This window comes from Cricetulus griseus, chromosome 3, assembly GCF_003668045.3.
Source record: "Cricetulus griseus strain 17A/GY chromosome 3, alternate assembly CriGri-PICRH-1.0, whole genome shotgun sequence".
In the NCBI taxonomy this organism is placed as follows: Eukaryota; Metazoa; Chordata; class Mammalia; order Rodentia; family Cricetidae; genus Cricetulus; species Cricetulus griseus.
This window is the reverse complement of record NC_048596.1, coordinates 33,660,761-33,676,157: the sequence shown is the minus strand read 5'-3', so window position 1 is coordinate 33,676,157 and position 15,397 is coordinate 33,660,761. Positions and strand designations below refer to the sequence as shown.

The 15,397-nt window shown below is 38.5% G+C and overlaps 1 protein-coding gene across 3 annotated transcripts in view; it reads right to left on the bottom strand.

Annotated features, from left to right (window-relative positions):
• Positions 1 to 3,113: 3,113 nt before the first annotated feature.
• Rfx3 (regulatory factor X3) overlaps positions 3,114 to 15,397 on the bottom strand; it is a 255,107-nt gene continuing 242,823 nt past the window's right edge. For 2 of the 3 annotated variants that reach the window (XM_027406463.2, XM_027406464.2), the window contains 2 exons: positions 12,105 to 12,147; positions 5,617 to 9,953 (listed from right to left, as the gene is read on the bottom strand). In XM_027406463.2, the coding sequence (XP_027262264.1) occupies positions 9,715 to 9,953; positions 12,105 to 12,147 (282 nt within the window). In that variant the 3' untranslated portion in view covers positions 5,617 to 9,714. Of the gene's footprint in view, positions 9,954 to 12,104; positions 12,148 to 15,397 lie in introns of all 3 variants that reach the window. The other variant, XM_027406465.2, reaches the window with a different exon arrangement.

Sequence of the window (15,397 nt, the reverse complement as noted above, 5' to 3'; positions counted from 1 at the left end):
GACTGAAACTTAGGTGTCTGGGGGAAGGATTGTATTCTCCCACCCAACAGATGCTTATCAACAGAAAAGACTACTTTTCACCTGCTTGTGCTGCTGGTGGATACCAGTGCCTAAGCACCCAAGGGGAGAGCTGGAGCTTCCCTTAACTGTGCAGCTTAAAACAACAGCATGGCCTCTCTCTCATTCCACATCAGCCACTGCGGATGCCCTGACATTACCTGCCACCACGACAGGCATCAAGGAGATTACATTCCTGCTTTCCCATAGTGAGGACCACTCTTCAGTCCTTGGCTGAACAAACGACAAATCACCCACAGAATGTGCCAACATCCACAGAATGTGAAGAACCAGCCAAAACCTCCATGCCCAAAGGGCCAGGCAGGTGCCAGAGTAAAGAAAAAGTAGCAATTAATATCAGCAAGTGTATAGAGGCAGTGAGGATACAAACCCAGCTGCTCCAGTTCCATGAGGTCAGTATTGTCAGACTATCTGAATTTTCAACAAAAATCAGAAATCCACATTTTACAGAGGTACATTTACTATGAGATCTTCTGATATGGGTATTTAAAATTTTCTGATAACAAATTTAAAAAAAAAACCCTAACATAAATAACTGTCCCCTATTCTCTGTCTAGTACTGCAGAAGCTCATCGCACAGTCCCATGGCCCGGAGCCTTGTAATAGGGAACTGCTAACAAAGCAGTGTGTTTTGCGAGGTGCAGACAATCTGAGTGTAGAGGCAAGACAACTGCAAAGACAGATGAGCCGGCTCTAAAAATAGCCTGCAGAAAGAAATGGAGACACTCCCCAAATGTTGGAATATCTGCAAGTTTTAAAAGGAACTCTTGGAGAGTCAATGGCTATTTTTTGAATACATAAAGAAAAAAAAATCTCAAGAGCATCTGTGCATCTAGAGGAAATAATTTTACCTCCTGGAAATTTAAAAATGAGTGAATGAGAAGATAAATTCTGTGTTGCCATTGGGAGTTCTTTTGAGGATATTAAAAAGAAATTAAGATCAAGGATGGATGTTATTGGTGCAACTTACTTGATCATGGGTAAATATGACCCTGGGTAAGCTGACCAGGCTCCAATCTAGTGATGTTTCTACCTGGAAATTACAAGATAAGCATACAAACAGGTCAAGCGCAGTACCCACGTGAGAGGCATCTGCTACATACCTAGCAAGTGCTGCCCAGCCTCATCCAGGTAACGTGGAGTCTGAGGTGTGGCTCATACCCACATCTGCCCCCGAATCCAGAAACTAAGTAGAAATGACTTGTATCTCATTCACTAGTCTTTGGGTCAGTAATTGAGACTAGGCTCAGCTGCCATGCATCTGCTCATGTTGCTTTATAGCCCTGACTCAGTAGTGGTCTGGGAAGAGTGTAGTGAGAGATCTAACCAGACACATAATCTGTGCATCTACAGAAGAGTGCTGTAAGGGTTTATCCATCCCCCCCACCCCCCGCGCGCCAAGTGGTCAGGGGTTTATGATTTGTCTCTTTTTCATTCTTACATTGAATGCCGGCCTGATTTCCAGGCAAAACTGTGAATAAGTGGCTAGTGACTAAACAGACAGGGGTTTGAGCAAAACAAGATTGAAAGACTGGTAACAAGCGGGTCTGGTGCGAAACATGTGTAATGGGACTTCTCAGAGGGACAGTGAGTATGAATGTACTTTTATGTTATGTCAATGCCCAGCCCAGAAGGTATCCACTGCAGGACAGACTTATAATCTAACAGAGGCATCAGGGTAATGACCGCCTCACTTATCAGGGTACTTTTGCAATATTCTCTATATGAAGGGGCCATAGCAGCATGAATGAGATACAGCAGGAGCTCCACAGCACAGGCTTGTCTCACTGAAACTCCATGGCAGATGCTGCCACTGAGCTGGGGAGGGCCAACTTGCTAACGAGAAAAATGAATGTGAAGATCCTGATATGGTAGTGCTTTTCAGGGGGCACCGGGCAGCCTCATGACATAAGATCTTTCTGTCCACTCAAAGGGAAACTGGTTAATGACCAGATGGGAGCAGAAGCCTCTCAAGCTTGCTGGCCAGTTAGCTGGGCATGCATGGTGGCAAACAAGAGACCCTGCCTCAGACAAAGTGGAATGTTAGGACTGACAGCTGAAGTTGTTCTCTGACCTCCATGTGTGTGCTCTGGTATGTACATGAACCCACAGTCATGTATATACACATGCATAGACACACACATGGGGGAGGGAAAGAGGAAGAGAGAGAGAGAGAGAGAGAGAGAGAGAGAGAGAGAGAGAGAGAGAGAGAGAGAGAGAGAGAGAGAGAGAGAGAGAGAGAGAGAGAGAGAGAGAGAGAGAGAGAGAGAGAGAGAGAGAGAGACAGACACACACACACACAGAGTAGTAGTAGTTGTCGTCATCTTGATATGCTATGAACTAAGATGTCAAAATTTTACTATTGACTACCATTGATATCAAGTACCATGCTAGAGATTCCCCAAATTGTATTCTCTGCTTTTTATTTCTCTCTTAAGGAAATCCTCAAAGTTGGCTATTCCCCATTTTAGATACTATGATCAGAAAACTGTCAGAAAGGTAAACAAAAAAAAGTAATTTTTAACCTTTCTTGTGGTAGTGACTACATGATCATTTTCTTTCATCACTCCCATAAATGTAGATCCCAAAAATTTTTCTGTACATAACCAAAAAAAAAATATGGGCGGGGTATCTTCTTAAGGACATTAAAGTGAAGTTTAATAAGCTATTTCAATTTAAGCAAGGAACTTGGATGCCAAATATCAATGTGAAATGACATAAAACAAACACATTCTGAACACCCGGAAATCTGGATGTACAATGGAAATGCTGACAGTTTCTGAAATCAAACAGCAGTCAATCACTAATTTTCTTTGAGGGTAAGATTTGTACCCTGCTGGGCCTATAATTTTGTTTTCTCTTTTTGTGCTGTTCATGTGTAAATATTGCCAATTTCATTTGACACAAAGAAGGAAAACAACTTAATTTTGTTTCTAAGCTGATGAATGACACAGAGTCCTCTCTGGAGGAGGTGGTGTGACATAAGCTCCCAGACAGTGATGGGGTTGGGGGGGAAAAACAAGTCATTTCAAATGTTTGTAACAAGGAAACAAATTTATTGATTTTTAAAAGACAAGACACCATTTTGTTTTGAAAAACACAAGAAAGCTAGCCTGAGTTCAAGTCTGAAATATTCAGAAAAAATCCTACTAATATCTTTAGTATGTTCCAGTCATTTGTTTAAACAACACACTAAAAGTTAATATATATTTTTATAATTATAAAAGTTCCCCAGTTATTGTACAGTACACAATACAAATCGCCCACAAACTAGTATTTAGCTCCTGCCAATCTTGAGAGGACATGGTATACTAAAAGATTTAGCGTTTCTCACAAAAATCACATCAGGAAATACGTATTTACAAAATCAAATACATTATACAAAAAACCATCACATGTTATTCGGTAAAGATGTTTTTAAATAATTAAAAAGTTTATTCAACTGTAGTCCAAAAACTGGAAAAGAACATTACATTATCTCACACATACAATCTCTACAAAAGTTGCTTACCTCATTTACATAATATATTCAGTCGATTGTAAAATAAATGCTCAAATATCTCCTAGTGTTACTATGTCGTGTGCTTGTGGGACTGACGAATGTATTCTGCCACTTACTAAGTGAAATTTAAATGATGGCACTTAAAAAAAATACAGTATTTAAAAACAAAAGACAATGAAAGAAGTTTTACCTAGAAGGTACGAAAGCCCTGAGTGATAGCGGAGTTACTGATTGGTAAGCGCTATAATTAACCTAATTAAAAGTTTACCACCTCAGGCACAAATTCCCAAGTGTTCTCAAGGCACTCACTTAAGTTTCTGGAACCAACTCATTGGTCGCCACCATAGGTCCAAATCGATGATGGAGATGAGCAGAGAAAATAATCTGCTTTGGTACAAAAGATGCTTTTGAAACGAATAAAATTTAACACCTTCCTTATTGGATCATATAAAATTGCGTATGGTAGGCAAAAACAAGGCAATCATTTGTTCAGAAATGCTAATTGATTCAAGGAAAATTTACTTGGTCATCAAAGGTCAATCAGAGTTTTATTTTTGCTTTCCTCCCTGGAATCAAACTTCTCATAGAGATTTGTTGTCATCATTATTGAGCTACATAAATGATTCTTACCAAATATTTCATTACTCAGGGCTTCCAATCCCAACGTCATACTTTATCAAAAAAAAAAAAAAAGAAAGAAAAAGAAAACAAAGGAAAGAGGGGGAAAAGATGCAAATATCAGAACCAAATAGAAGAGACAAAACATTTCTTTTAAAAAGACGTATCACCAATCCCTTTAAACAAAAGGAGAATCAATTCTAGGCAGTCACTTTGTAAGCGGCTTTTACTATTTAAGTAAAATTGGTAAACTAAACTCAGGTCTACTGGCACATAAAATCACTAGCAGCAATGGGCAAGGCATGCAAACTGAGAAGCATTTACAGTAAATCATCATGAAGATTAAAAAGAAGAGAGCTAAAGTAAAACCCTTTGAGTATTGCATGGTAACACATGAGTAATTTGCATGGTCTGACTTCCTCAACTGCCTAAAAAGCAACGTGCGGACACTTGCACTATGCTACAGATGTCAGCAGACATCAGAATAGGTTATGCTCCCGTATGGGCCCAGTGAGGGCAGTGTGAGCACATCTGCAGACAACACTGCTCTGTGTCCTGTCACACAGAGGAGGACCAGATCAGCTGTCCAGAAATTCCGTCAAGAAACCAGCAATGTTGTAAGCAGAATGACATTCAGAGATATCTGAAGCAGTAGTCACAGCCTCTCCTGACAGAAGTGCTTAAAGCAAGTGAGTGCCTTGCTCACCACTCAGTCTCTCTCTGTCTTATTAGTATTAACATTTTGGAGCATAGATAAAATTATGCCCCACATGAATTTCCAAACAATATTTTATGATAGATGCAACTCCAAAGAGCCTAACTGTCCCAAGTTCAGTTGTGTTCGTTGGAACTCATTTCTTCCTAAGGCTTCACTTACACTTGTACTTTCTAAAGCTAAATAAACGAGATCTTTTGTTTTGGGAAAAAAGAAGAAATGGAACCCTCTATTTTCTCATACCTTTTAAAGGCAATCAGGTACCTCCAGTGTGCAGAAATCAGTTACAACATAGGCCTGCACAGGCCCACGTGTGTGTCCTCCTTTTCTAGAGAGTCATATAATGCTAGAAAAGTCGATTTTGTCTTCTGTAAACAGTACACTTACTTAGATGGCAGTGAATATTTGGGAATAAATATATCAAGCCCTCTTGAAGTAAAATTAAGAGTTGTATATAAAATGCAAGTGTTCGGCATGGAGACACTTTCTTTTCTGACCCCCCCTTTAAAAAACAGTGTAATTAGACATTTGGATATAGAGGCTATTTTACTTTTTAAAGTCTAAATAAATGATCTGAAAGGCTTTCATCCCCCATTGTATATCTTACAATGCTCAAAGGGTTAATACAAGGCATTACAGCAAAGGGCTTTTCTAAGACTAGAACTAAGCATTGAATTAATGCTTCAATTCCAGTCCTTTAAAAATCACCAGACTCGCAGAAATACTAGGGTTCTGTTAATGGGTTTGTTCTACCATGTACATGGAGGTTGCTCTGATCCAGTCACAGCCCGGCGTTCAACAACACTGCATGCCAGCCCTCCTCCCCCATACTCCGATGTCATCCACAGAGATTAGAAGACTTCTGATTTTCCTCTCTGGATGGTTGTGATTTGCTCAGAAGAATTTGGGGAGGGGTACGTTATGACAAAGACAACCTGTTATGGATAACCACTGCCTTACCTCGTGTACAAACGTGACTAGTCAAACTTCTGACTTCCTACTGCGTCCACGTAATGAGGACCAACACAGCGACACACTTGTTTTCTTTGACACTGATGTTTCAAGCACAGCGTTATTTTGGACGTTTCAAATAATAATGAGAATCATCTCGGAAACTGAAAGTGCACAGGCACTTCCAGATAGTGTGTCCACGTAAAAAGGCCCATGGTAACAGCATGGAAGCTGTGCCCACTCCTGATTGACATCTACAGCATTCTGCAAGAACGTGTTTAGTTTTGCACATCTACTACAAATCAAAGGCAGGTAATGTTGCACACTACTAACTTTAGGTATGCAGCGAGAAAACCATTTGTGTATTTTACTTCTGTTTTTAAAGTACACCATCTAAAGAGAGGTGCATGAACCGTGCTATACAGTACAAGGAAAATCACAAAAAGGAACGCAGATTTCTGAAAAGGCAGTAAGACTCATCATACAGTCAATCCAAACATGATTTGGATGCAAATCCTGAAGTTATTAGTAACTTGGTATCCAAAGGGAAAAAAAAAATACCCTCAAAAGCTGGGCCCTGTGTTCCCAGGAGAAGGTTCACCCATTCCACCCATTGTTCACTGGTTTTGGAAGCACAAATATTTGGCTCTAATTCTCAAAGTATTTGCTGATACTAAACTATACCTATGACAGTCAATTGTATTACATGGAAATATCTCTGGTGAAATGTACCAATAGCTCATGTACCTCCCTTCCCTTTTCCTCATCAGAAGTGTAGCACTTGGTTCATACTTATGTATTTCAAGACTAGCATTTGATTACAATGCCGAGAAATACCAGAAGTCTTTAAAATATGTATTGTGTTAATAAGTCTACTAGGAGACTGTGAGTGGCTGGTATTTTGAAAAGTCAGTTTCCGTGAATGGAAAATGGAAACAAAATGTTAAATGCCTACAACAAATGCGATTATTCTAATTTATGCCTGCATATAGATTACTGTTTTTGTTTTCTAATATATTTCATAATTTAAATCCAAAATTGATGTGTGTGCGAGTGTATACTATGAATAACTAGACGTGTCATAAGCCATAGGTATTCTGTTGTGTGTATTGGCTAGAACTATCTACACTGGTGTAAAAGGATTAATGTCCCTACATATTAATAAATACATTTCAGAATATTTTAGAGTCAATTTCAACCATAATTACTCTTATTAATTTCTACTTTGTCCTAATTTTGAACAAACCATGAACAAATGGAAGAAATGTTGAATTCTGGAGGGCCACTCAGTCCCTCACTCCCATGAATCTAAATCTGTCCATTGTCAGCAGATTCCTTTCATGATACAAGTATCTCCAACATTAAATTAAATGAAACAGTGATACAAATACATAAACAACCCAACAAACACAGTGAAACCAGTAAATACATTTGGTCCAATAGAGATATGATGCCATTTGGGGATGACAGCTAGAGACAGGAAACGAAAAGATCTCAGGAGGGAGAGTTATGATTTAAATTCTATGTGTAAACATTTTCTAACTCACAATGAAATAGATCCATGGTGTTTTGTAGCTTACGATGGATTATGCAGGGGAGGGGGTTGCAAATTCATTGCCTTTGGGGATCTTCAGTAAATGAGGTGATGCTTGGATGCCAGTGAAGACTCAAGTGTTGAGTAAATTGCTCAATGCAAAATCTGAACCCACTCAAAATTATATTTATGACATTTAAATTTTACTTAACAAATGCTGTTGATCTTCAGAAGCTTGAGACAATCAGGCAATAACAGTTTCAATACACTGTGTTTCCTGATAAGCCGTTTGGTATTTTAACTTTCCAGATTGGTGTAGCCTCCTCTCCTCAACCACACCCTTCACCGAACCCAACTGGAAAGATGAAGTCTTCATTTTATTATAGGCCTCAGTAGTAATTCATATATCATTTTGTGCTTTCCTTTCATTTTTGGCTTTATTGATTTTGTTATTTATTGACTTATACTGATTTATTTTTATAGTTACTTAAACAAAAGGATGTATCCTATTTTGTTGTTGTTTTTGATAGAGTGCTTAAAAGAACCTTGGTTTTTCATGCAAAATAAAATGTGATGAGCCTGTGCTCTTTAGGATCTCACCATACTACTGTAGACTCTTGCTGTGTGTGTGTGTGTGTGTGTGTGTGTGTGTGTGTGTGTGTGTGTGTGTGTGTTCAGAGACACTCAGACACACAGACATTTAGACTGAAAAGATGCACTTCAATAAGTACCTGCTCATTCTGTTAGCTTTCTAGAATTGTAACTAGATAAGAATGGTTTAAAACATAGGATGCTTATGTAACATGTTTGTATGAAAACTAGTCTGTTAGTCCACACCCTTAGCAATCTGATTTATAATCAAGTGATATTCAGCTCCAAGGATAAAACATAGACAAGTCCACTCACAGTCACTCAGAGAGAAACTGAAGTTTTTGTCTCTTTGTTTTGCTTCATTTCCCCCTAAATTCCCCTTGAAGAACATGTGACCTGTCCTTACTTCAGGAATCTGAGCATGACAGGCACACTTTACCAAATGGATTGACGAGTTATTCACACGAACAAAATAAACCTTACTAAACCTTAGCTCAGTTCTGTTTTAAGGCACCATGTAATAGCCGAGGTACGATGATCCCTGATGTACATTCTTCAATGGCAATGGTCCATCCAGCCACCTATCCAAATCCTACAGAATCGGGGTCAGCAACAGTGAGGTGTGCCAGTCACACTGCCTTTAGGTTCTGTGTAAAATTTAAATCCATGTACTTTAGAAACCAGGAAATAACAATATGCAGGTCGCTACATTCCTTGCATTCTATACATTTTCTTTTATAATAGCAGCATATTGAACTACTATTAGAAAAAAGACCTGGAATAAAAGAAAGTCATCCAAATGGAATGGTTTCCTGTATGTCCAGCTCAGTATAAGTAGCATGTACACTTAAAAAAAAAAGTCAAGTCATTTTTCAGCTTCAGTATCTAACTATAACAGCCCCACTTAACAGCAGAATGCATCTGTTCAGTGGTCCCAATACAGAATCAGTAGTCTTTAAACAGAGGAATTGGTATGCAAATAATAGTTAAAAGTCAATGTCTAACGGAAGCTTGCATTGTTAACATGGTTTAATAGTTATGTACACAAATTATGTACATATTAGCATAATCTCTTGCCATTCTGTCATTTACCCTGAACTGATAAATGCACAGCTCAATTTTTTTTTTTCAGAGAAAAATAGATGACCTTCCCAACCCTCTACCACTATAATAAAAACGCTCTGTATTCTCTCCATACTCCAAAATGTTATCAAAATAGTGTCTTATGGTTCTGTCCAATGAGAAGCACCTTTCAGAAGCAAATTTGATGCATCTGCTGCCAAATGGGCATGCCTCCAGTGTAAATCAAAGAAATTCATTTCTTTTGATATTTCACAGAAGTGCATCTACTTAAAAAACTTACACAGAAAATCATACACCAAGACTAACAATCAACAATAAAATATTTTAAGCTACAAAATGTAAATTACTTTTTAATTATGAGAAAACAAAAACAATAACATTACGTGTTGTAAAATTCCTTCTTGACACCTGAAACTAAGGAGGGTACAAACTCTTATTATTAAAAGGCAAATAATTTGTGTTAAAAAAAAAAAAAAAGACCTGGAAAAATACATATACCCATTCCATTTCACAACTCCAAAAAGGTAATGTTCAGCACAGATAGACTTTTGACAACAGTCAACCTTCAGGCTTGCTAAAATTTCAGCTTAAGCCCAGTATCAGTGGGGGTTAAAGTAAGCTGCAAATGTTGTTTTCCTGCTGTTAGACTGCAGTGTAGGTGTTGCCCGTGGCGCTGCACTGCCTGATGGTCTGAGTGCTTGTGACGATGTGCTCACTGTGGATGGGGCTCAGCAGACTGGGCTGCACACCACTCTCCAGAACCGGCTGCATGCAGCCGACTTGGAACGCCTGGCTCAGCTCTGTTTTCTCTCTTTTGGCCTGAGGCTCTGAAGAATCATCCAGGTCTTCATCCATCTCACTTTCTACTTCACTGCCTTCATCTGCATAAACAAATACCACCAGAAGACATACTTCAGAATCACCTGAGTATACCAGCTCAGCTCTCCCACGGGGAGGAACCTTGTAGGCTTCCTTCTCAAGAGATTTTATTCCCATCAGTGCTACAGTGAGACAGCCACAATTCTCTCAGATGTTTGGAATTTTACATAAAATGCCTGTATTGAATAATGGCATAAATCATAGCATCACAAAGTATTCACTTTGGCATATTACACTGGTTTTGAAGGGCACCCAAGAATTTATATTGTTTTGCCCATGCTGTCTTGAGGCCTGTGTTGTTCCACAGAACTACTGCCACTATGACTTATAGCAAACAACAAATTGAACAAATCCTTAATTCATATGCTAAGCAAATCTAAATAATGAAGTGGCAATATGAGATTTTAAAAATGCACAAAGGACTTCTTTGCTTGCAACATTAATACTGTGACACTTGTAACCCATTTCTGGAAGTTAGACATATAAAACATTCACTTCTGCTTCCAAATTTTATTATATCTATACAACTCATTTTGTGGAAAAAAACCCACAAAACTTCATGTTTCATTTGTAACCTAGGGAAGTCCCAGGGTTATGGGGAAATAGAAATGGCTACGCCCCATCGAAGAGGTGATGGCAGATCACAAATTCTGGGCCTCCACTCTCCAAACTGAAAACTATCAAAACGATATAGGAAGCAGTAGCAAGAGGGCAAACTCCTCTGTGAGCAGCCAGGGATGAATAGAATGGGGGATCCCTTTATCCATCTTGCTGCAGATAGAAACAGCTTCAAGAAAACAGTCTGAGCAAACTTAATGGTTCTTTATCTATGTGACTTGGGCCTGTCATCTCTGAATGGCAGGATAAGCAACAGTGCAATCTGTAAAGCAAGCTCTTTCTCCAATCCTCAGGACAACCAATGCAATTTGAGAGACATCTGTACTCCCTTTCTGGGAACCCACTTGAGTTTTGTTGCACAAAAGCTACCAAGAGGTGTTCCTGGAGTTGACCAAATTCTTTGAATTCTTCACTTCATCAATAAGGCTGGAGGTAAGTGATCACCCACTAATTTTCCTGAGGGGTACTACTACGATTCCACAGGTTGTACCTCTGAAGCAATAACATACTGGGGGAGTCTAATGTTCTAATTTTCCTGCTCTGGTACTAAAACAGAAATTGAGCCAAGAGCAGTGGTGACAGCAACTTGTCAGAGAGGGATGTCCACAGAGTGATGATGCAAACATGGCTCTCTAGCACAATGCTTCCTGCTCAACAGACACAGAAGGGACACACTAGAAACCTTGAGGCAGCACACTTAGGAAAACAGTGCTGCAACTCTTTGCAGAATTCCCAAGTCCTTCTTCTGGCCTCAGTTTCTCTAGAAGTCTCTGGTTAGAAGGTGTAACTGTAGTTCTCCCTAGAAAAGCCAATAACTATAACAATTCCTCAAGTCCCAAGCAAGAAAATGGCTATATTCACTGTGGTGTTGGTTTACTGAAACACATGTTTTGCATCACCATTTTCAAAAATTATTATAAACCTGAGTAGGATTTATGTGTTCTAGTCTCACTCAACTCACTTTTGACCCTCCTATTCTTTTCACTGCATTGTCTTCTTGACCATTTGGTTCTTCAGGAGTACACATTGTGTATACATAGCAGCACACCCTAGATTGATAAATGCCAGCATTGAAATCTATTTATCCTTCTCAACTGAACTAATGCTCAGTGTTGTTTGACAATAAACACCACTACTACCTGAGTTCTTTTTCCATTGAAAATTTAACTGACTAGTAGATGGGTGAATTAAGGGATCTTTTTTTCCTTGCCTGGTCTTGAATAAAAATCTCTGGTCCAATTTTAGAATTTCTTCTAGGACTTTGGTCATGGTCAATATTTTTTTTATTTATATTGAACTTCTGTAAGGAAGTTTAAACTGCATTTCAATTCAGTCATCTGCATTCAATCCACTTCATATGAGGAAGACGTGGATGGAGGAAACAAACAGCAGCATCATTCAGGATGCTAGAGACAACTAGTTGCTGCTTTCACCTGGGCTTGATCACTCTGTCCAGAGGATGCGAGTGGTGCACAGTCATGCTGCTTCCTCTCACAGCATCTCACTCAGAGTCCTTCAAAGTTTTCAGTTCTTACCTTTATCCAGATTTCCAGGAGACACAGCATTTAAATCGCCAAACTGCAGAATAATAGACATTTGTGCAACAGTTACTACTTGTCAGAATAAAACAACACTCTATCCATCTGTGGAAAGAACCACTCCATGACTTTTTAAAAGTGTGAACTGCTGACCATTCTGATCTCTAACTACAGAGGCCACACAATTTTCCAATCAAATGTGTCAAATTTGAAGTTTAAAATATGTTGCAATTGAGCTGTCTTCACCTCCTCAGCAAGGATAACAATTTTCTTTGGCTTCCATGCTCCGTTTTACTTTTATTTCAATTCAGCAATGAAGAAACAGGCCTGGCGGACCTGGATGGTGATGGGTGTGATGAAATAAAATTGGAAAAAGCCCCAATCAAACAGTATACATCGGCGCCTCTCCTCATGCTCGGCCAGTGAGTCCAGCTGGGACCTTCATCATTGCTGGAGCATAGTCTAGCAGTTGTGGGGACTCTCTCATTAGTGGGAGTGACAAGTACAATGGGAGCTCCAGAGCTGAAATAGTTTTTAGCTCACATTCTAAAATTTGAAGCTTCTCTAAATTAATTGATGTTCTTATTTACCAAGATACCAAGGCCCCATTTTTAAGAAAAGGAAAGGCATTTGCTATAAGCACTTTGAACAGAAGTTCTCAACACCATGGAACAATTAATAGCCATGGGCATAGATGTTCCTTTCTACTTTGGTTCAATAGCTTGATGATAATTTAACAGCAAGAAAGTACACTTTGAGTCTCTCAGGGGGAACAAAGATAGATACACTAAATAAAAAACTGACTAACGGAGGTACAAAGCTAATCCCAAAGAAGTGAAGTGAAACGTAGAGCATCTGCTTTTAGAAAAGATCCCACAGCATTTTTTTCAAAGTAGTTATTAGAAATTCAGATTTCTCAAAAGACTTAAAAAGGATGAGACAGAAATTCTACTTACATTCCAAGTTTGCTTATAAAGAGTTCCATGATAGGAGTATATTTTTCATCTACAAGGTCTGTCTATAAAGTAATAAAACTGATCTTATTTTGCAAACACGTACATTGTTTATTTTCCCACCTAAATAAGCACTATGTGCCACAGTAGCTACCCTGGGAGCTTATCCATTTATTCCAAGGTAAGTTTATGCATAATTCCAGAAAGTTCACACTGTCACCTCACTCCCAATTATGACTCCATATTTTTGTTCACCACACTTGGCCTTGGACATTCTTATTTGCTTATAAAGAGTTCCGTATTCAAATCAAATTTATCTTTGCCACAGTTCAAGATATTTAAATAATATATCCTTTTACTCCTTACGGTTCATAGCGTTACACAAGAAGATTAGTGGGGGTGGGGAGGGGCATTCCACTCCATCTTTAAGCCACTGGTAAGCAGCTTTACCAGAATAAATGCATAGCTTTTCCAGGTGACTGCTTCTACTCAAAGGGACCTCCTAACATGTAACTCCTACTCCGTTTGTTGGAGACGCTACTTCACAGTTGTATCTTACCGGGCAACAAAATCAGAGTTACTGAACTGTTGTTTTGAAGATGATCCTGTGTACATGGGCCAAAACCCTATGTACATTTAAATAAAATTCAAAGTATAAATTCTGTATGAGTTTTGAATCACATACTATAAAACAAGCAACAAATATTCAAAGGGATTATTTATCCACCTTGGGTCTTAGTTAGGACTACAGAGAGAGGATGTTCAAAACTAAGGATCATTATATTATCTTCACTGTATCGTTCCAATTTTAGTATATGTGCTGCCGAAGCGAGCACAAGGGTCATTATATTATTTCTGATTTTCATTTAATAATTCTTAGGATCTAGTTCTTGAAACAAATTGGCAGTCATGACTCTAAGCACATATCTGCTTATAAAAAGGTGAGGACTAGTTGTACATCACTTATCTGAATGCTTGGGAGCAAAAATGCTTTACATTTCAGAATTTTTCAAATGTTAGAATATTTGCAAACATATAATGATTATGGATGGGGCCTAAATAGAAACATAAAATGCATTTGTTTCATATATAATTTATATACTTAGCCTGATGGCAATATTAAGATATTATTTTTAATGTACATGATTTTTTAATGTAACACATCTCATAAAGCTAGGGGTAGTTGACAATTGTAGTGTTATAGTGGCACTCAAAACTGTCATTTTTGTAGTATTTTTAATTGTTGGATTATGATGGTTCCAATTATATTGTATTTGTTAATTTAAAAAATCCCTAAAGTCATTTATTACTACATGCAAAGGTTTTCCTTAGAAATTTTCTGCCTAACTTAGATGTGTCTGACTATTCGTAAGACTGAAAATAAACACCTCCCAAACCTGAAACCACCTATTGTTACTGTCATTAGCAAAACAGCATTCACACAAATAGAGCTTTTCAAAATGTTCTGTGCTGGATGATGGACAAAAAGCAGGAATGACTCTGATAATGCCCTTAGATATCTCTGGGATTAATGACAAAGTTCCACACATACAGCAAATGGAGACAATAGATGAGAAATCCAAGAAACCAATGAAGAGGTGAAGGAGATATTTTTTATATGCATGTCACATGTGAGGAATATACAAGCACACACACACACGACAAATAGTAGGAGCAATTAATTTCAACCCTATAGTTAGGCTAAGTAAGATTCAGAGTCAGTTCATTTGTTCATTTACTCAATAAATATTAGTGAGAATTTACCACATTTTGAACACTGACCCAATTGTCATCAGTCAATCAATCAGATCAATTTGGAAAATACTCTTATGGAAGTAACTGGCAGAAGTTGCTTCTGGTAGGAAGGTTGGGTTGACTAGCAGGAAAATAAAGCAGCCCAAGAAACCTTAGGGGTCATGAATGAGAACTGGAAATCAATTGTAAGGGTTTAAGGTTCAAGCAGCCAACTAAAGAAGCAGCAGAAAAGCATGAAGGAGCACAAAGAGGAGAAGCATGGAGAGCAGGCAGATGCCACGGACCTGCATCAGGCCAGAAGAGAAAGAAGCAATACAAAAAATGGATAGAATTAACAAAAGGGGCTTATGAGGGGCTTTTTTTTTTTTTTTGAAAGCTCTAGTTCCAGAAATTAGTGAAGCTTCTTTCGTAGAGTTTTCCCGATGTAGAAAGGACCCGAGCAGAGACACATGTACAGAGTACACTTATTGGTGGCCCAGTGTACAGTATGCTATCTTCCAAGTGAGCGTGGCCTCACAGGTCACTTAAATACGCTTTCTTGGAGAAGTCTTTCCTAGAAGCTCCATCTAAAGTACCTCATTC